Source organism: Pteropus medius, unplaced genomic scaffold, assembly GCF_902729225.1.
Source record: "Pteropus medius unplaced genomic scaffold, Ma_sr-lr_union100, whole genome shotgun sequence".
In the NCBI taxonomy this organism is placed as follows: domain Eukaryota; kingdom Metazoa; phylum Chordata; class Mammalia; order Chiroptera; family Pteropodidae; genus Pteropus; species Pteropus medius.
This window is the reverse complement of record NW_024350927.1, coordinates 5,660,714-5,681,612: the sequence shown is the minus strand read 5'-3', so window position 1 is coordinate 5,681,612 and position 20,899 is coordinate 5,660,714. Positions and strand designations below refer to the sequence as shown.

General features: G+C 45.7%; 2 protein-coding genes and 1 non-coding gene across 4 annotated transcripts; all 3 read left to right on the top strand.

Moving 5' to 3' along the window:
* The first annotated feature begins 2,002 nt into the window (after positions 1 to 2,002).
* On the top strand, positions 2,003 to 11,163 carry CENPS (centromere protein S). Of its 2 annotated transcripts, none has more exons than XM_039842267.1 (5): positions 2,003 to 2,161; positions 4,497 to 4,620; positions 5,287 to 5,320; positions 8,875 to 8,941; positions 10,733 to 11,163. In XM_039842267.1, exons 1-5 carry the CDS (start codon positions 2,111 to 2,113, stop codon positions 10,862 to 10,864), a joined length of 408 nt encoding a protein of 135 aa, XP_039698201.1. In that variant the 5' UTR covers positions 2,003 to 2,110; the 3' UTR covers positions 10,865 to 11,163. The 2 variants fall into 2 exon arrangements, with proteins under 2 accessions (XP_039698201.1, XP_039698202.1); XM_039842268.1 differs by lacking the exon at positions 2,003 to 2,161 and adding an exon at positions 2,823 to 2,846.
* LOC120585934 (U6 spliceosomal RNA) lies at positions 10,236 to 10,342 on the top strand. Its single transcript, XR_005648577.1, has one exon. It is a non-coding gene; the product is annotated as a U6 spliceosomal RNA (small nuclear RNA).
* Positions 11,164 to 15,690: 4,527 nt separating the features above from the next.
* On the top strand, positions 15,691 to 17,151 carry CORT (cortistatin). Its single transcript, XM_039842269.1, has 2 exons — positions 15,691 to 15,869; positions 16,865 to 17,151. Exons 1-2 carry the CDS (start codon positions 15,723 to 15,725, stop codon positions 17,078 to 17,080), a joined length of 363 nt encoding a protein of 120 aa, XP_039698203.1. The 5' UTR covers positions 15,691 to 15,722; the 3' UTR covers positions 17,081 to 17,151.
* Positions 17,152 to 20,899: the final 3,748 nt, after the last annotated feature.

The window sequence follows — 20,899 nt, the reverse complement described above, 5'->3', positions numbered from 1 at the left end:
ATAACCACCATTTCTGTTATTTTTATAATTCTGTTGGTTAGGAATTTGTACGGGCACGGGGGACAGCCTATCCTTGTTCCACAATGTCTGGGGCCTGAGCTAGGAAGACCTGAAAGCTGAGGGCCATTCCATGGCTGGGATCACTTGGCGGTGTCTGTCTTTTTCATCTATCTGGTGGTTGATGTTGGCTGTTGGCTGGGACCTCAGCTAGGACTATCTGCTGGAAAAGGTACGAGTGGCCTTATGGTGTGGCCTTGTGCTGCCTCACCACATGGTGGCCTTAGGCTCAGCAAATTTCTTAAATGGTGGTTCAGGGCTCCAAAAGGCAGTGTTCCAGCGAACAAAGTGGACAGAATGGTGCCTTCTAAGACCTAGCCATGGATGTCACAGCTGCATTATCTAAGGAGTGAGTCGTAAGCCCCCCAAATTCAAGGAGCAGAAGATTAGACTCTACCTCTTGATAGTGGAGTGGCGAGGTTCTAGAGGAGCAAGTGGATTAGGAGATATTATTTTTGTTTTTGTTTTGGAAAATATAGTCTGCCACATGTGCACATGTGCTTTCCTTGAAAGGGGGAGTCAGGAACTCTGGCTCAATTTAGGGATTTTCCTGAGGGTCTCATACGGTATAAACTGCACAAATATAATAGCTAACAGAGTGTGCACCAGCCACTGTTCTAAGTTCACTCTGTTAATACAATGTGCTCTGAAGTAAGTACTATTCTTATCCTCAATTCTTATCCTGAAGCATGTGAGTATTAAGTGACTTGTCCAAAGTCACATAGCTTCTGAAGAACTGGAATTTGAACCTTTGGCAATTGGTGCCAGAGTCCATGCACTTAATCATTAGATTGTCTTACTGCTCAGTGTGTACAGTTCATTTACTCATTGGCATATTTGCTGTATACCTACTACGTGCCACACACTGTGCCAGGTACCATTTGTCCAAGGGTGAGAGAAATAAAAAATCTTGACCTCATTACCTTATAAAATACATATAACAGCTAATGGAGATTGATTTTTGAATTGGCATTTTACAGTTCAATTTTAGGGAAAATAAATATCTGCTCTTGAACTATATATTTATGGTACCCTATTTAGTGCAGGTGAAAAGGATTCAGGAAACCCGCCAATGTTCTTGTTTATGGTGAGGGCAGTGGGATGAGAACAAAGGATAGGGACTCAGAAACCAGGCTGCTTTGGTCAAATCTGGACCCTACCACTTTCTAGCAGTTCAAACCTCGGACAACGTTCTTTTATCTCTTTGACCCTGCTCCCTCCCTCACATATAAAATAAGGGTAATAGAACCCATGTCTGGGTGCAGATGAAATATAAAATTGGCGCCTAGAACAAAGCTAGGAGCATAAGCTCTGCGTGATTTCAATGATTACCAGTAGCAGGACCCGCCTTGTTTCCTGCCCGGCACAAGGCTGACATCTGGTGGCCGCCGCCCAGGAAAAGTAGTTCCAACCATAATAATTTTCTGCAATGTAATAATGCCTCGGCCCGGGACCTCTCTTCAGACTCTAAAGTGCCAAGAGTGAAGTTGAGAAGGTGGGAAATAACTGGAGAAGGTTCGGAAGCAGTAAAGACCCAAAGTTGGGGTTCATTTGCTGATGGCAACGAGGCGAGCGACGAATTCGTTGAATGGGATAGTAATCGAGCATCTGTCCGTAGTCTCATTCTGTGACACCACTGTTGGTGGCAGAGTTATAAAAACTCAGTGGATTTTGCAAGGCATGCGGAAGTTAGAGCTGTATGGAAGTTATAATAAAGAATGTTGGTCCCTACACACCCACGCACACCCACTCCTCCCGAGCGCTGGTGTTAACCACTGCCAGGCACTGAGCTGGGTCTGGGGTCCACGGGGAGCTGGGCTTGGGTGGTCCGGCCCCCTCGGGGAGAAAAGCCCGGGAGGGGCAGGAGCAGACGGGCCGCGAAGGGCCCTTCCTCGAGCGGCCGCTGGGGGGCGCGCGCGCGCGCGGCAGCGTGAAGCGCGCGCTTTGTCCCTCCGCGCGGCCCGTCGTCGGGCGCCGCGGCGGGAAAATCTGAGTGCGCCGTCGCGGTCGCTCTCTTTATGAGCTCGCGCGCCTGCCTGGGGCGGCCGCCAGGATGGAGGAAGACGAGGGGGCTGATGAGCAGCAGCAATTCTCCTATCAACAGGTAGAGGAGAACCGCGTCCCGGCTGGGCTGGGGGAGGACGGCGCCGAGTCTCTGGATAGGAAAAGCCCCGGGGGCCCCGGCCGGGCTTCGCCGCGGTGCCCGCGTCCCACGGACGGGGTGCTGGGAGGCGGTTTCCACGGTAACGCGGGTCGGAGCTGGGAGGCGGGGGAGGGGAAGGCGCGCTCGGGCGTCTGGCGGCGGGGCCTCGCCGTGCGGCTTTGTGACGGCCTCATTCTCCCTTCTGCGACAGGGTGGTGGTGAGGGTGCGGGGTGAGCGTCACAGGGAATGCAGCCGCAGCGTGCCGGGCACGTGGCGCGAGCTCCAAAACGCTGGCGGCCGTAAGCGGCGCGCTCCGTCCGGCAGACAGGAGGCGGCCTCCGGGCCTGGGTGCAGACCCGCGCCGTCCGGTGCCGGAGCCATCCTCCCGGCGCGGGTTCGCATCTGGGCTCCGCAGCCGCAGGGGCGCCTTGACTGCCCACACTCAGTATTCGTATACGGAAAATTGGAGTGGTAATAACCTCTCGTCGCGGTTGTCGCGCGTGTTCAGCCCTCCCTGTCATCAGCGGCGGGAATAAACGGCGTGGCGGAGTCCCGAGAGCGTAACAGCGCTGTAAAGAGGTGAAAAGCAAGAACCAGGTGACAGCCTCGAAGAGGGTTAACTGGAGAGACATGTGAATGAGCTCAGTACGTGGGGAGTTTTCTTCCTACGAAGTGTTAAATTTCCTCTCCCTTTATTTTGAGAAGTTCAAGCCAGTTGTTAACATTTTGCTGTTTTTGCTCCCTTGCTCTTTTTTTTTCTGAATTAATTGCGAATATCTTGATACTTGGCCTTTCCATTTTACTATTTTAGTATGCATCTCCCAAGAACTGGGGCATCCTCCAGCATACTCTCCATGATCACACGCAGGAAGTTTCACATCGATAAGATTCTGTTATCTAATGTTCAGTCTATATTCAAATTTCCCGAGTTGTCCCAACGGTGTTTCTTTTGCTGGTCTTTTTTCCTTGATCCAAGACCCAGTCAAGGATCCTGCAGTTGCCCTCAGTCCTGTCTCTTTGTCCTTTCCTGGAACGGTTCTAGTACAGAGCCTGGCTCTCAGTAAACATAAAATGCTTATTGATTAAATGAGTAAGGCTGCAAAGATGGCAGAGAAATTTGAACTTCATTTTCTGTGCAGTGGTTGAGGATCATTCATTCAACCAGCTGTTCTTGGCACTAGATGGATAGTAGTGACCGAAACTGACGGGTCCTGTCCTTGAGGAGTATAGGGTTGTGATTTAGCCTCTAAGTGTCTGTGGAATTGAAGAGGGCCCCTCGCCCGGTCCAGGAGGCTCACAGAAGGAGGAGGGACAGAGAAAAGTTCAGGAGCATTCAGAAGCATCCCTGTCCTTTTCTCATCCCTGTTCCCCGGCACACACCTAAAAAGGATGATCCAGAGAGTCTTTATCCCTCCCAGGGTACGGATCCCTTTGTCTCCTCTTACCAAAGGCCTCAGCTTACCTAGTCTTGTGAGGTCTGAAACTAAGGAAGGGCGGTTGGTGCCTGGCTTGCTTCCTGGCCTCTACGCCAGGGTCCTGGACTTGTCTTCTTGCAGTCCCTCCTCCTGTTGCCTCTGCTGTGAACATTGCTGGTACAGTTCAGTTTATGCTGTCTTGGGTTCAGCTGTCGTCATGTCCCGTTCAGCTCTCCAGCACAGACGGAGTCTACACAGGGGCTCAACAGTTCGTTGACATGAGATTGAGACCTTGGCTTCGCTTGTGTTGCTTTTTTACTCCTCTGCGTGGGGAGGAGAGGTGTTTCCTAACATCTAAAAGGGTTGCTAAGGAGCTATTAGGGTCCTGCTGAGGTGGGCCAGCAACCCAGCCCCTCTGGTGTCCTGATTAATTTACCTTTCATCACTTATAGGCATGGGGCTGGCAGGGACTTTAGCAGAGGGGCTGGGTCCTTTTGCATTTATTTGATTAACCCCCATCAGGATGCAAAATCCTTGTCTGTTTTTTCATGGTGTGTTCCAAACTCCTAGCATGTGCCTTTACTCTGTGGGAACTTGGCACATATTTGTGGATTAACAGAGTCACACAGATACTTTGCAAGTGCCATCCGACTTCTCTCCCCGCTGACCTGCCATCATAATTCTTATCTTTACTTGACCTAAATCATAACCATTAACCAGGAAGTAATGTTTCCACAAGTCACACTCCAGAGGGCCTCATTAATTTATTAGTACACGGGAGAAGTCACTGAGCAGGCCCTCTCTTTGGTCTTAATTTTTTAAGATGCGAAGAGCTCTTATTTGCAACCTCTCCTATGTGGTATTTTGATTTTCGCTTCAGAGGCTGAAGGCAGCGGTCCACTACACTGTGGGCTGTCTTTGCGAGGAGGTGGCCTCAGACAAGGAGGTGCAGTTCAGCAAACAGACCATCGCCGCGATCTCGGAGGTGACCTTCCGACAGTGTGGTATGGAGCCCGGCCTTCCTGCATACGTATAGAAGCCCCGAAGGTTGATTTTGCCTGGGAGAAATGCGTGGGTGGGTGCCTTGTCGGGTCTCACCGCCAGACAGAACACTGTCACTGGACACCGTTCGTGACACAGTCCTTTTCTTGGCCGTTCGATTTGGATATTTTATGGAAGGAGCTATTTTTTTCTATTACACTAACACTGGGACATTAGCACCTTTACTTTATTGTTTTAAACTGCCCGGAACATTAGACATTAAATTTTTTATTTCATTGCTTTATAACATTTTTATATCACTCACAGTTTATTTGACAGTTGAACTTGTGTCATTGATATTTGCTTGACTTCACAGGAAATTAATGTCCTTGCAAGCCTTAATTTGTAGCAAAATTTAAAGTCAAGGGGTAGTTTCTAGAAATGAAAGGTGTAGCCACAGTTACCAGAAAGCTCGTGATAAAGGGTCAAGGGTGCCAGGGAGGACAAGGTGGTCGGTCATAATCAAATGACTGAAGGCGCCTGTGCAGTGATGGGGCTGCCTGAAGTGGCTCCCTGTCGCCTTTTAAAGGGCTTCGTGGTGTTAGTCACTGCACTCACTGCAGAAGTTGAGACTTCTGAAATAAGATTAAGATGAGGGTAGCTAAAGCACATCTCTTTTTCTCTTTCAGAAAATTTTGCCAAAGACCTCGAAATGTTTGCAAGGTGGGTGAAGAGCGTGATTGTCTGACGCCCTGTTCGCATGCGTTCTGACACTCCATCTGGCGGTACACTTCTGGAGAGCTTTAGCTAGTCGTTTTTGTTTGTTTTTTTTTTTTGTATTTTGTGGAGGCTCATCTCTAATTATGATTCCGCAAGAATATAACATCTGCTTTAATCACGTCCATTCAGACTTGATTTGGCATTTTTTGAAGTTTTCCAAGTATTTTTTTAAGAGAACTGAAGTTATTCAGTTTCAGGCTAAAAAGACATGAATAACGTCTCTAGGACTCTGAATGTGCGAGGCGTGCGTGCTTTTCAGGCCATTTCTCCGGGATGGTGTGATGCTAGGGTGTGGGCCCCGCGCCCAAAGCTGGGCTGCACTGTGCTCCAGGCGCTGATTGCTGGCAGGTGGCCGGATAATGACAGCAGGCGTCCACATCAGGCTTGCATTTCCCGCGTTTGTTCTGAGACATAACACTCCTTGAAAAGAGGGTGACTTGCTTTCAGCTGGTAAAGCTTTAGCTTTTACAGGAGATTTATGTTCATCTCTTCAATTAGCACCTCAGGTAATTGAAAACAATTGCAGCGAATTGCTTTTATGAAGCAATCTGAATGACTAAAGCCTGAAAGGACTAAAGCTTTCTAATTTGCTACCACTTGTGATTTGGTGCCAGCCTCTCCCACACCCCATACTTTTCACCTTGCTCCTATTAGCTCTTTGTTTCTCGGGTGAATGTTTTGAATGAATTAAAGCAGTAGGTTCTCAGAGGGCAGGCTCTAAATCTTTCTATTCCTGTATATATGAGTCCCTAAAAACCGCTTAGCATCTTCGACTTGGCCAAAAGGGATAAGATAATATTATGGGATACTGATAGCTCATATGGTTTATTCATTGTTAAGTCGGGTGGTTGCCCCTTACGTGTGGCCCGTTATCCCCCCACCCCCTATATCTCCTGTAAAATAAGTTTATTACCTTTGTTTGCCATTTCTTCTTCTTTTTTGGAAAATACAACTTTTATTACAAAGAGAGACACAAAATATAAATACTTAGACGATTATTTGATTGGAACATAAAGTTTTATCAATATAGAGCCAAGTTTCTCCACCTCAGTACTATCAATATTTTAGACTGGATTGTTCTTTGTGAGGAGGCTGTTCTGTGCATTGTAGGATGTGTATTGGCATCTTAGGCCTTTGCTCACTGGTTGTGACTTTTTTTTTGCTATTTCTGTGTTAGCTATGAGAAAAAACAAACATTTTTAAATGCTTCTGCAAAAATACTAGAAACAAAAAATGAAATTAAACATGTTTAACGTCGTAGTACATTAAGCTTTCAGATACTCTAATGTGTTTTTTTATAATCACTTTAAAAGGTTGATTTTCTTTAGCTGTGTACTGGGGGAGAAATGGTGTATGTGTGTGTGTGTCACTTAGACTATAAGCTCCACGAGGAAGGACATCATCATCTGTGTAAAGGCTGTCAGCTGCTGCCCTCTGAGTGAGACCGTCTGAGGCTTCACTCACTGTGAGAGCTGCCTCATGTACTGCGTCCAGGCGCGTGCTCCACTGCTGCTCCAGCTTCCGCCCGAGAACCCTAAGTGAATGCAAGAGCAGATTTTCTTCGAAGACTCATTCTTTGTCTTAATTTTATGTTGGTTTTTATAGTATTCCAGTTTGCTCCCACATAAAAAAATTGTGTTTTAAAGTTTATCACCGAATAAAATTGATAGTCTCAGAAGGTCAACTTTGTTTATCCTGTGGCTTGAGTTCTCCCTGTCACCCAGTCTCTACTCCTAGGACTATGGTTACTTTGAGAAATCTGAAATATGTACTGTTTCAGGTTAACTATTTGGTAAATAGTCTTTGTAGGTGGGCTGGGAACCTAACCGGTGTTTGTAACCTTGTTTCTATGACAAAATACAGTCCACATAATCAATTCATCTGTAAACTTTAGAAAATCATCTCTCGATTTAAGTTACGAATTTCCCTTATTTAGCTTTGAACTCTCTAGTCCCTTAATACTGTTAATATGTTAAAGATGAAACATTTTAAAGAAGATAAATTCTCTATAGTAAATAAATTCTAAGAACATTTTGAGAATAATCTTTAAAACCTGTGTTGCTAAAACTGTTGCACGACAGATTGCTTTGTTATTTTCCCTAGAGTAATTTTCTGGAGTCAGGTTTGGTATCGGAGAGTCTGATGTGCAGTGGCTGGCAGCGAATATGCCCGCCCCTGCGTCTAGGAGAGCATTAACGTTAACTACGGTGCCGAGACACCAGACGACAAGCCGCGTGGTAGAGAAGGCCAACTTTGTTGTTTCCAGATGCTGCTTTGTGAACGCATAAGCTCGCCTCGCTGTGTCAGTGTGCTGCTTTTGCTCCTCTAGCGCGCTTTCTGAAGAACGCGGACTCCGACAGAGCACCCTGACGGTGTGATCGAGGCGAGGCCACACTGTGTCCGCACATCCCCCGCCTGTGACGTCTGGACTGGCTTCTTGCTTTGTGGCTACTGTTATTGTATCACCTTCTGTCTGACTTTGCCCCCTGCTTTATCCTGGTCTTTGCAGGTGGCTAATTAGAAGTATCTCCTAAAATGGATATTATCCTAGGGCAGGCAGATATTGTCAACCATGATGAGAGGACACGTGATATTTGCACATTTAGCAGGATGTGAAGGATTAATTTGGCCAAATGATGAAGTATAATTTCAGTGTGACTTTAACTCAACAGATATTCAGTATGGATCTACTATGTGCTGGCCACTTTGCTGGTTATTAAGGCTACAAGGATTCCTATCTATTCCTTCATACAGAATTCCTGCTTATCATTGGAGGATGTTAGAAATGCCAAGAAAGGGTGTAATTAGAGTAATAAATTATTGAATAGAGCTTATCTCAAATACCTTTTAAAGTAAAGATGATAGGACTGGAATGAGAATTCGAGTCCATGTTATGAACAAGAAACAGGTTCCTGTTTAAAGGACAGTCTTTGTTCTAACCGGGCTTAGAACTCCTCGTTGGCAAACTGGTGTTTGGAGGCATGCGCATAAGCCTCGTCCTGTAATTCAGCCCTCAGAGTGAGCTTCAGGGTCTTGGCCTAGGTGAAGCCAGGCCTCACGGAAATTCTTTGTTTTTCTGTTTAAGGTCTCTTAAGCAGAGGTGATCGTATTGGGAGACCGCCGTTTTCTATTTTCACTAAAAGTGCACGGTGACCTTGCTTTTTCTCTGGTGTTCGCTGTGACCATTGTGACCAAGCAAGTCCCTTCAGAAGATTTAACGCTTCAGACTGTTCTGTTCTTGTATTCTTCAGGCACCCTTGGCCCTCGGTGGAGGTGTTCAGATGGGGCTTCTGCGTTTTCTTGGTCTCTATTTAATTGGTACCTTGGCTAGTCACTTCGTTCATTTTTGTGTCACTGTTGCTTGATGACCTTAATCTGAAAAGATGGGCTACTTAGAGATCCTTACTAGCCTGAAGTCTGACCATGAACTTTGGTGTTTCATCAAAACTTTAAATAATACCAAACATTTTGGTGAATTGTTTCTGCCCTTTCTACAGACACGCGAAAAGAAGCACAATTAACACCGAAGATGTGAAGCTCTTAGCCAGGAGGAGTAATTCACTGGTGAGAGATGAGTTTCTTCCCTCGCCCCCCTTTCCCATCAGAATACATTATTCCCAGTTAATCACTTGCAGCCATGAAGTGATTCCCCAGGGCACCTTGCATTAAAAACGAGAGATAGTTGAACCGTTCAGACCTGCCCGTAATTTATAGTCTTTCTTTCATTATGATGGATCTTGCCAAGCCAATTTGAAATTTTCTAATCAGCACTCTCTGGATTTCATAGTTTGCCTTTTTTGTTATATCTAAAAACTTTGGTCCCGTGTTTCATTTACAGCACGATGTCACAGACAGGTCACAGGCCAGAGTGTATGGGGATAGTTTCATTACGGTGCCCACAGTTTTCCTGAGGGGCCAGATAGGGAAGCAGTATCTGTACAGCTGGGATGGGCAGGACATTTTCTACCTTTTCAAAGAAGTCTAGAGGTCATCTTGACCCAGCCCTCATTTGACAGGTTATGCTATGATCTCCCTAGGCTAGTGGCTGTGTCTGGTGGCAGATTCAGGATGCCTGAGGTTTCCTGACCAAGTCTGATCCTAGCAGTTACAATACTTGTTTCTCCCTGTTATGCGAGTGCCACGAGGGCAGGATTTTTGTCTCCTCCTCTGCTCCATCCATTGTGCCTAGAATAGGGCCTGGCACGCAGTAGGTGCTCAGTACGTAGTTGTTGAAGGAATGAATTTGTAAAGTGATTGGCAATTACAGGGGGCTTTTGTAAATATTTTATGTATATTATCAAAACCTCACAACCACCTTATAAAGGTTTTTAATAACACGACTTAACTAGCTCATTTTACAGACTAGGCAACTGGAGTTAGTAACTTTCCAAAGGTAAATATGAAGCCCCGTGGTTGACAGCTGAACCTTGACCTTCTAACCTTGAATCTACTGCCGTTTCTACAAGGCTCTTTTATGCTTTTGCTCTTCTAACATCCTTCCTCCAAAGTTTAAACCAAGGTTAAGGATAATATGATTCCTAAGTAAAATAGCTAAGCTGCCTGATGGTGCTCTGTGTCAGTGGAAACGACATTTCTCTCCTCATAAATCTGTGTTGTAACTTTCTTTTGCAAAGGAATAGTCAGTGCACGTCCTCTTAGAATATTAATTGTGAAGACCTCTGCAAATATTGTTTTTATTTTGGACTCAATTTTTTTTTTCCATTAGAAGCTTTATTACTGAAGATTTGCAGCTAAAGTTGTACATTTGCTAAATCCTCCCTCAGGGTAGGGGCCTCGTCTTAGTACCCTATGTCCCTTGTATCTGGTACATAGTAGTTGCTCAACGATTTGCCGGACAGTGCCCACCTCGGCAGCACATGGACTAAAACTGGAACGATGCCGAGTTGATTAGCACGGCCCCTGTGCAAGGATGACACACAAATTTGTGAAGCATTCAACCCCTCCCCCCACCCACCCACCCCCACCAAAAAAGACCTCAACAATTTTAGTTGGATAAATTTAGGGGGATGTTGACTATATTTGTGCTTTGTAGAATACATTTGTGACTGGCATGCCTTCTGCAAGCTCCAAATTTTAATTCATTAATTACTAAGGAAACTCCTACCTGTTTGGTAGGGTATGTGAGTAGCCGTGAGTTGACTTTCGTAGTTGATTCCTTCTACCAGAAACAAATTCGAAGCTCTGTTTAACTCTAAAGAATGTAACCCACGCTTTTCCACCCAGATTCTTTGGGCTAGAGTGGTTGGAAGAGGGTGTAGATTGATTTTTTGCCCCTAGGCTTATAAAATGGCTTTACAACCAGGTCGAAATATAATTCTTTAATTTTTTTTGTAGCTAAGATACATCACAGAGAAAAATGAAGAGATCGCTCGGTTTAACCTGGACCGAAAAGCAAAGAAGAAAAAGAAGTTAGAGGAGGATGAAAACAAAAATTCAGTGGAGCCAGCAGAGGAAAGTGAGAGTTAAACTCTATCACCGTTTGGAAAAAGTGGCCTTCAGCAGGTAGAGCCACCAAAACACATATTGCCACACAGGGAATTTTGAAAGGATAAGTGGAGATTAAAAAAAAAAAAATGGCTAAGAGGCTTTTGTGCTGTGTTCTCCGTATCATTGACCACAAAAGCTAGTTTAAAAAGAGAACTGGAAACTCTTAAACAAAATACCCACCGTGTCTTACTGAAACCCCTAAAAAAGGCTTGTGTGTGAATGGTAATATGTAGGAAATTATATCTATTGCAATTAGTAAAAATGTATTAACAGTTAAATATGATTGATTTTTTTCAAGCAAAAATTATACTTATTTCTTTATTCTTTTACATGATTTTTCAGGCTAATGATTCCTGAAAGATAAATAATGCTATATATAGTTCTTTTGAGTATTAATGCTTTAAACCCATGTCAGTTGTGATCACAAGGTAAAAAGGTAGATGTTGGGAAATCTTCCTTTTTCCTTCATAAAGGTGATTTTCTCCAGAAACAGAGTGGATGTGACTTTTCTTGGGCTATTTGGTGATTAAGCTGTGGTTCTACCGAGAAATTGTTTTATGTGGAAGGAAAACCTGGCCTCCTGCTCCAAACCTTTCAGAGCGTCGTTCTCTGTTTTAGTTTCTCAGATGATGCCTCTGGGAGCCCCAGTTCTGCCGTCTTCTCTTTGGGGTTGCTTAGAGGTCCAGGGTGTGCCTTTTCCCTAGTGGGTCAGGAGGGATGAAGAGACTGGGCTGGCATGTACAGAGCCCTTTCTGAGTGCCAGGCCGTGCTCTGGGTGCCCCATGTAGGATCTCACTGGGTCGTCACAGCTCGTTTAGGGTATGTCTGATTATTCCTGTGTTACTGGTGGGCAGGCTGGAGCTTGAGGTTAACTGACTCCCCAGGGTCCGCGGACCAGTAGAGACTGTGTGTACATTCGGGGTGCTGATCTAAGAGGGGCCGAGAGGGAAAAGGTCGCCTTTGGGTATAATTTATACCCCATGCCCAAGTATGATCAGCAAAAGACACCCCAGAGTCTGACTCTGCAAAGGAGATGGTAAGCTGGGGTGATGGTGAAGCATTGCGTTCACACTTCAGTTTCAGCTTCTGCGGATAACTAATCACTTGATCTCAGATAATAATTGTAACATTTGCGTGACACATCAGTGAAGGAAAAGGGAGTCATAAAGCCTTCTACCGTCATAGTACATTCCAGCCAAAAACCTGTATGCTGCTGTTTGTTTTTCAGATATGCTCTCTTCACACTCATCAAGGAGAGTTTAGAGACGAGATACGTGGACTTCCCAAAGGTCGACAATCTAGATGTGCGTCTTGGTTTTTCCACTTTAGTAACTGACCTTCTGAAACTTTGTGTTCTTATCGATGAGGTAGGGTTAAAAACACCTCACAGCGAGGTTACACGTGACAATAATAGGAAATGGGTAGAACCATTGTAATGCGTCTTATTTTTGTAGATTTCTGTGACTCTAGAAACTCAGTATACAAATGACACGAAATAGCGAACCTGTGTGTGCCATGAGTGTCCTGTCGGACTAGAGGGCGTAGAGGGTAGCATGGGTATTTTGACTTGAAGTTTTCTAGCCAGATGAGGCCGTTGACTTGGTGTTCATCTAACCTTTCGATTTATTTGGCATATTTATGTATGACCTGTTTGTATTTTAGATGAGTGGTCCTAACCTTTGTTAGGGATTGTAACCCAGGGTCAGACTTCATAATGAACAGCTGGTTCTTTTCCCTGTGTTCCCATAAGCTGCCTCTTCCCCACTCCGTGTTCCAGTTAGGGTTTAGTTTACTCTGGAATGTCCGTGATGATGTCAGTCATCCTTCACGGTTCCATCTTTGGTGACAGTTGACAGAAAGGTGTTCTTGAGCAGCAGTCTCCAACCTTTATGGGGTCGGGACTGGTGCTCCTATGAGAATCTAATGCCTGATCATCTGAGGTGGAGCTGAGGCGGTGATGCTAGCTAGTGCTGGGGAGTGGCTGCAGATAACAGATGATGCTTCACTTGCTCTCTGGCCAGCTCACCTCCTGCTGTGCGGCCTGGTTCCTGACAAGCCACACCTGATCTGCAGCCTGGGCGTTGGAGATCTCTGTTCTAGAGGGCTCTTTTTCATGGACTTGCTTCCTCAGAGTCCTGGGAGCTCACCTGAACTTTCACTAGACCTACTAACCATATAACCAGATGATTAACTATATAAAGAAGCAGATGTCTTTGAAATAAAGGTGGCCTAGTAACATAGTTGGGGGCAATTTACATTTATATTATTTGTCATTTTCCTTATTATACCTGTTCATCAAAAAGCTTGAAATAAAAGATCTGTTAACGTTTTATTACTGAAATTATGAGCCAGGGATGTTTGAAAGCATCCGCTTCTGCACGTCGCAGCAGCTGGAAGGCCGTGGGAAAGGTTTGCACTGGCTCGTACAGAGCCGGTGCCTGAAAACCTGAATGTACAAGAAGGGCTAACCGGGGCTCGCCCAGTCTCTCCTTAGTGGAGAGTCTCTGAGGAACCCTTAGAGGCCATTTAGCGCATCTCCGCCCTAAGTCGGACCCCTTCTGCAGCATTCCTGATGGAGGGTCCCCAGGCTCTGCTGACCTCCGGGGACAGTGAGCCCTCTCCGCTATTGGACACTGATTATCACAAGTTTTTTCTGTGTAGAGAGGAGAGCCTTCACCTTCTAACTTCTATCTGGGTCTTCAGTCTGCTCTTTAGAATAAGCAAAGCAGTCTTTGTTTTTCAAAATCATTCAGTACTGAATTCCTTTCAGTCAAGTTCCCATCGTACATCTTTTCAGAAACACATGTTCTTGCGTCAAACCCTGAGGGCAGACTTCAGGGTGGTGAACGTGACCCCTCGGGCCTTGTATGGGGCCTGGCATGGCAGGCGCCTGGTGAATTCTTGTTCCCAGTGTCTATGATGTGTGGGTAGGATGAGTAGCAGCCCTCGCTCGGGTCCCTCGGCTCTGCCCTGGCGTTTCCAGCGATTGGAGTGGGGAGCTTGTCTTTGTGCTAGGGCGGGGGCTGAGGACAACTTAGGAACAGTCCTCACACGCATGCCTGCTGTGCGTTCTGCTGTATGAGGTGATCTTACTGGCCCTTGCCACAGTTCTGCGAGATAGGCTGTACTGTTCTTGTCCCCAGAGAGATTAATTAAGTGGCAATGCCAAGATTTCAGTTTAGAGCCCTCACCCTGAAGCACTAAGGTATGTTGCCACCTCCTTGAAAACAGCCAGTAATAACGTAAAACGAAGCCTTCCCCGACCTGCGGCACAGAAGCCTCCTTGGCACACTTGTGACACCGAAAACGTACTTTTCTTTCATTTGTGGGTATGTCTCCTGCCCTCAGCTAGGCCATCACAGCGTTGTCGGTGGACGGCGCGGCTCCTTTGTACATGCGAGGTGCTGAGAATGTTGAATGAGGCTGTCGAATAAAATCTGCACAATATCTAAAGGGTGTAAGAAGCTGGCTGGGCTGCCATGACTTTCTCATCTGCAAATACATCTCAGAGTTTTTAATTTGTGAGAATTATCTTAGGCAAAGGTGTGTCGGCATAGAAGAAAGGACCCGGCACCGTGCAGTGTGAGCCGCGGGTCCTCGGCCGTGGCGCTTTTGCCTGGGATCTCAAACAACAAGTCTGATGACATGAAATTCGAGGCTGAGCTTCCCCGAGCGAAGGGCCGTGGGGTGGGCTGTAGGAAGCTGCGCATGCTGACGTTCACTTCTGGAAGGAGCCGCCAGCTCTTCGGTGGCTCCACTTCCATTAGGAACCTTGCCGTGGGTGCTGGTCACCTTTAGTAGGTTTGCGCCGCTCGTTTCAGATTCTTCCAGTTGTCTTCGTTGGGGGAAGAGAGTCTGCGTGTGTGTTTGTGTGATTCTGAAAGTGGGGCCTGCGAGGAAGAGCCCGGAGGCACAGAGGACTTGACCGTTAGCGCCAGTCAGCACCTGTCAGCACCTGTCAGCAGTGGCACCGCCGTCAGAAGGAGCCGATCAAGTGCAAGCCACTCAGTAAGAAATAACATTTGCTCCCGACACACAGGAGCAATCCACACTCCCTGCAATGCGCTCTGATTTCCGTTTCATTCAAAAAAGCGCTAGTTATGACCCGCTGGTGAGTGGCCAGCAGCGGTTTGAAGAGCCCGGCTCTTCCAGTGTCATCGTCGCCCGGGCGCACGTTAGAATCTTGGAACTTTGGCGGCTCCTCGTGGAGGAGCCGCATGGAAATCTGTCTTAATCTCGATTTTAGCAAAGCGGTTCGGGCTCACAGCACAGTTCGAGAAGGCCTGGGCAGGAGGCCAGCGTCTGGCCTGTATTGCTGGGTACAATCACTCGAGGCGTCCTTGCCTGCTACCGGTGAAGCCAGGGGAAGCTGTAAGCAGCTCCCTGAGTCCTCACTGCCTTGTTTCCTCCGCCTATAACAGATCCAGTCATACTTTTCTATGGGCAAAATTTCAGATTGTAAGCTCCTCATCTAAGGCTAAATTTATGCTACATTGAATCACTCAGTTTTGTTTTCAGGGCTTCCTGCTTGCTATAGGCTTAATTATGAGGAAGTGGAACTTCTTCAGAAACAAGTGCGCTCGCATTGCAAAGTAAGAGCAAATCCACTGTAAACACAGGCATGACCTGCGGCTTTAATGAAGGGGTTAAGCCCATCCGAAAGCTTTTGGGCACTGATTGCTCGGCGTATGCGTCACTGAGTGTGAGGGGAGGGGGACAGGCTTTAGACAGGTACGCGCACAAAGCAGCAGCTGCAGGTTGAGCTACAATTACCCCCCAATCGCCAGAGAAGAGATCCACGTCCACAAAAACCGAGATTCCAGGGCTGCGAAGGAGGATGAGCACCCACAGAGCTGGCACGAAGCGCCAGGCAGCCCGCAGGATGCCGCCGCCCCTCTGCCTGCTGCTGCTGCTGCTGCTGCTGCTCTTAGGGGCCACCGCTGCCCTTCCCCTGGAGAGTGGCCTCGCTGGGCACGACAGCGGGGTGAGTAGTCCCTGCCTCGGCCGCATGCTAGCCCGCTTGCTGGCTGTCTCTCTGGCCGATTTGGCCATGCCTGTGGACTCTCCAGCATCTGCACGGCCGAGGGTGTGTAGGACAGGCTGCAGGGCTGAACCCCATATGTTCCTGTCACGGTCCCTACAGACCGCTGTTTCTTGTTTATCCTCAGTTGCCTGACCTAGGAAGTTTGTTAGAAAGCTCTGACACTCGAAGGGGGCTCCTTCATGCTAGTGATCGCCATCTGTGGTCTTTGAAATGCTGAGTGACAGTACCAGGCTATTAAAGTGTGATCATGGAGCTGCCACGGCAGAACTAGTCACATGTACTCCTAGAATCTTAATTTATACACGCAGCGTACGTTCTCACTCGCTCAGGTTAATTGACGTCATTACATTTTTCATTGTGAGAATTTGTAACTTCGTGAGATGATTTATTTTCTTCCATTTTGAAAAAGTTCCAGGAAGAGTACATAAAGTTGACCATTAAAAATGGATTTTTCTCTGAAATTACCCAGATGAGTTTCAGACAAGTCATTTATCATCAGCTTACTCCTAGAAGCTTTCTAAGGAGTTTGAAAGACCAGAATATAACGTCTCAAAAAGAGCAATTTGTGGACAGCCAGGAGTAAGACCAGAGATGGGGAAACCGTGCTAAATTAGCACAGTTCACCTCAGGGGCTTGTTAGTTGCCAGTCACTAAGCTGGGAAAGGTCCCCTGACCTTTCGAATTAAGGACCTTGGCAAATATAATGGGCAAAACAAGTTTCTTCCTTTCCTTGATTGAAAATCCTCAACTTTTTCCTTTTTCTAATTAGAGCAATTTCGTTAAGGTGTTTTCTTAGCTTTCTCATCCTTTAAATAGAAACATGATTTATTGTTTTGGAGCACTATATTTTTAAAGAAGGAATTATGTGTCTTTTAATGCTGGCTGAGCCAGATTGTTGATTTTTCTTTCCTGTGCTCTCTGCTTCTTTTAAAAAGCATGTGCAGGAAGTGGCAGAAATACAGAAAAACAGCCTGTTGACTTTCCTTGCTCAGTGGTACAAGTGGACCTCCCAGGCCCATGCGGTGCCCTTCGTAGGGGCAGCCAGGGAGGTGTCCAAGAGGCAGGAAGGCCCGCCCCCTCAGCAGGCCCCGCGCCCAGAGAAAGCGCCCTGCAAGAACTTCTTCTGGAAGACCTTCTCCTCCTGCAAGTAGAACTCCAGCCACGATGCCTCGGGCAGAGAAGTGTAATGATGACCCGAATAAAGCCTGTCAAGCAGCCCCGAGCTTGCTTTATGTAGTTGTCTTCTCTCGCCTGTGTAATTTGAAAAGTGTTTTTGATTTAAACTCCAGTAACGCCCAATACTGAGTGTCTTGAGTAATCTGGAACCCAAAGTGAATGTTTTGGGGGTTTTGCTGTATTACATAGCCACAGGCTTTCCTTCCACCCTCAGTATGTGCTTGGCAGTTCTGTCCTTGTCTTCCTTCGATCTAGACTAGTAAAAGCTACATATTTTAGAGTTCAGAATAACATTTCAGTTTACTTTGATATAAATTGTCTAATTAAAAAAAATATTTCCCTCATATTAAAAGCAACTTTTTATCACTGTGCTAAAAGAACAAAATGGTTATTCTTAATTTTAGCTAATATTAATTTAAAAACAAATACCATGCTATTAAACAAGATAACATGCTGCCATGCTTATAAAGGTTACATTTGGACCTGCTGTTAGAAAATACCCATACTAACTTTAATAAGTTAATGGTTTGTTAAAATTCTTTTCATGGATTACAGCTTTAGGTTTATTTCAAACCAAAAACAGTGAGCACTGCTGCTGCCCTGCCTGGCGCCTGCCTACCTCAACTTCTAGTACGGGGTCCCCGTCACAGGACCTGGGCTTTGTTCAGACACAGGTGCATGTGTATTGGTATCATGTCTATAATTGTTATACTTCCCCCCATTCCTCAGTACTTTCCCACAGACAGTGAATGATGGGTAGAGGGGGGGACTTCCTTTTCTGTGAAATTAACACAGAGCAACTGTCGAGCAACATGTGGACCAGGATTTTGGTCTGCTTAAGTGAAGTTAGTAAATAAGTCATTCAGTTTCAAAACCCTAATCAAATTTTTAATTCTCCCCCACAGCACCGAAATCCCTGCTTGATTATACATGTTTATGACTCTTGAATCAAAGAAAACATCCAGAGTGAGATTTTTAGATGCTAAACTTGAAAGCTCAGAGATTCCTACCTGGAGTTATGGAGAGTTTCTGAGGGTCAGGCGTAATATTGGGAAAGCCGGCAAAGGCTGGCAGGAGGACACTGTAGTGTTCTCTGGACACCAGGGGAGCAGACTCACGGAGTATGACTGCTGACCGTTCCGTTCTGTTTTCCACAGAGCTGAGCTCATATTCATAATTACTAGCTGAGTAGAGTAAAATGTGATGGAAGAGCCCTAATGGCATCCACAGCTCCAAACACAGCAGCTTTAAGAGACACAGTAACTGAGTCAGCGCACTGGTGAAGGTGTTTTCCTGAAAAGCCAGCTAACCTTCAGAACTTTGTCTTATAAGCTGTTTCTAGAAGAAAAATATGACTATTGTTTTTCAGTTTCAATTAGGGTCATACATACACAGTCCTTAAGATTGGGATTTTAACTTTGAACTAAGTAGTATCTGAAGGATAATGAGGCCAAACTAATGAGACTGACTGCCAGGCAGTGCATCCAGTCTAAGCCTGGCTCAGTTCAGGGAAATTCATAAGATGTTAACCTGCATCAGCGCATGTTAGGCTGGGTTAATATGCTCATGATTAGTAAATTAGGGTAAAATGAGTAAATTAGGATAATTTGCTACCATTAGGTTTTTGGTAGACTTAAAGTCTGCCTTTCTGTGGTTCAGTATGGTCAGATGTGTAGATCCTGGGACGTCAGCACCTGGACCACTTCCAATTCATTCTTTCGTTATTTCCAGTATTGGTCATCAGATTAGAGCCTTAGCTGCTGAGGAAGAACTGGGTGTGACATAAGCGTTCGACGGAAGTCTCTTTATGCCACTTGTGTTTCAGGGCTGACAGCATAGCACCCCAGACTTTAAGAGACTCAGACCAGCAAGCTCATGGGTGACACTTACAAGGTGCAGTTGGCTTTACCAGCATGTGCTGGAAGGATCACCCGCATCTTAACAGTAGTAGCTGCTTCAGTAGAGATACGGATTCCATTTTGAACAGATCAGACGAGGAAGGTCATTTAGGTGTTAAAAAGAAGGAAATTGTTTCTAGACTAGAAAGTTGGAGGCTAAGGGCAGCTGGTCAACCCACTAATTCATTACTCATAACCCTAAGAAAAATGAACACTAATTTATCCTTTACGTTTATAATTAAGTAGTAAGTGGTCAGAAATACATATTGGTCTTATAAAAATAATTGTAAGCTGGAGAAAAAGCTAGACTTTTTGGTTTTAGTTTTTACAACGTGGTATTGGAAAATATTGAAGAAAATCCCGTATCTGTGCATTAACCTGTTGCTTCACTTCTTTGTAGTTAGGCACATGTCTGATTTGATTCGAGCACATAGCCAGCTTTAAGGTTCTGCAATCTGAAAATGTGATGCACATTTTGGGGGGTGAGGCTGTTCCCCTCACTGGAGGCTTTCGAGCAGGATGGAATAGTCCGCAGCTGTGCAGAGGTCTCAGGCAGCGGTTGGGTGCTCAGACTGGATCACTTTCAAGGTCCTGAAAAACCTCGAGACAACCAAAATAACGTAAGGCAAAACCCTACAGATAAAATAAGATGTTGAAAAACCTCGAAGGCAAGAAAAAAAAGAATTAGGAAATTAACAGCCAAACAATCTAGGCATGTTAATAATTCTTGTATTAATTCAGGTTTTTTTTTTTTTTTTTGGCAGACAACTATTTTATTCCTTTCTCTCTGGAAAAGAAAAATCCATTAGTTTTTTTCTTTTTGCTTTTACCCAGGAATTAAAGGTTGGTAAGTGGTAATTAGCACAGCTCCTGTCAAAGCCAATTGCCTAATGGGGACCGACATTTGACTTGAGTTGAAAGAACGGAAAATGGCTAATGTAGAGTTCATTAGTCCCAACTGCTTTCTTTGACATTCTTTTCTCCTGCCCTAAGAACAGGCAGGCCCTGCTCGCTCTCCTATTTTTAGATATATTGCTGTGCTTCCAGGTTGCTATTTCAGAAGGCCTGGAGGCATAATGGAGGGAAGGTAAATGGTTACCAGGGGCAATATAATGTTGTTTGCAACTGCGTTCATGACACTTGTGGGCTGGAGTTTGCAGACTAAGGTCTTTGCCCTAGAGACCCACAGACAGGATCCTCCCACAGCCTCTCTGCCCTGTGCCCCTGGGGAAATGAAAGGGAACCACTCTCTGGTCTGCAGTGCACTGGGTACTGTGCTCTTTCTCACATTTCATTTAACCCTTTCAGTCTTGGGGGCTTAGCCTAACCTTACATTTTGGGAAACTAAGATCCCAAAGGGTTCGACTCAGCATGGATTTGTCTCACTCCAAACCCACAGTGCTCTTTCCGTTATCCTACGCAGCCGAGGTGCTTGCTGAGTTTGTTTCAAGGACAGAATACCAATACCAACAGCTAGGCCAGTCAACTAAAGTCAGCTGTGTACTTGAGAAATAATTTAAGAAAACATTTTTAATTCAGTAGGGTAAAGATGGAGATGTCGATATAACTGGTGAATAGATAGCGGTCTGCAGCTTCCGTTACTGTTGGCTAACTACAGTGTTCCCGAGGCTGACTGACCTCTTACTCCACCAGTACAATGACTGTAGTGAGAAATCTTTTGGCAATTATGTTGCAGACGTATTAGGCCTTTCCAGGGGGAGCTGACTCCAGCCTGTGACACTGATAACAAAACCAGTGGTCTGGGTGTCGAATGGAAGAGCGTATGGACCTAAAAGAAGATACAAGTGAAAAAAAGCACTGGAGTTAGACCCAGAAGACCTGCCTTTGCATCCTGGCCCCCCTAGTTAGCCTCATGACAGGAGGCAAGTCACCGAA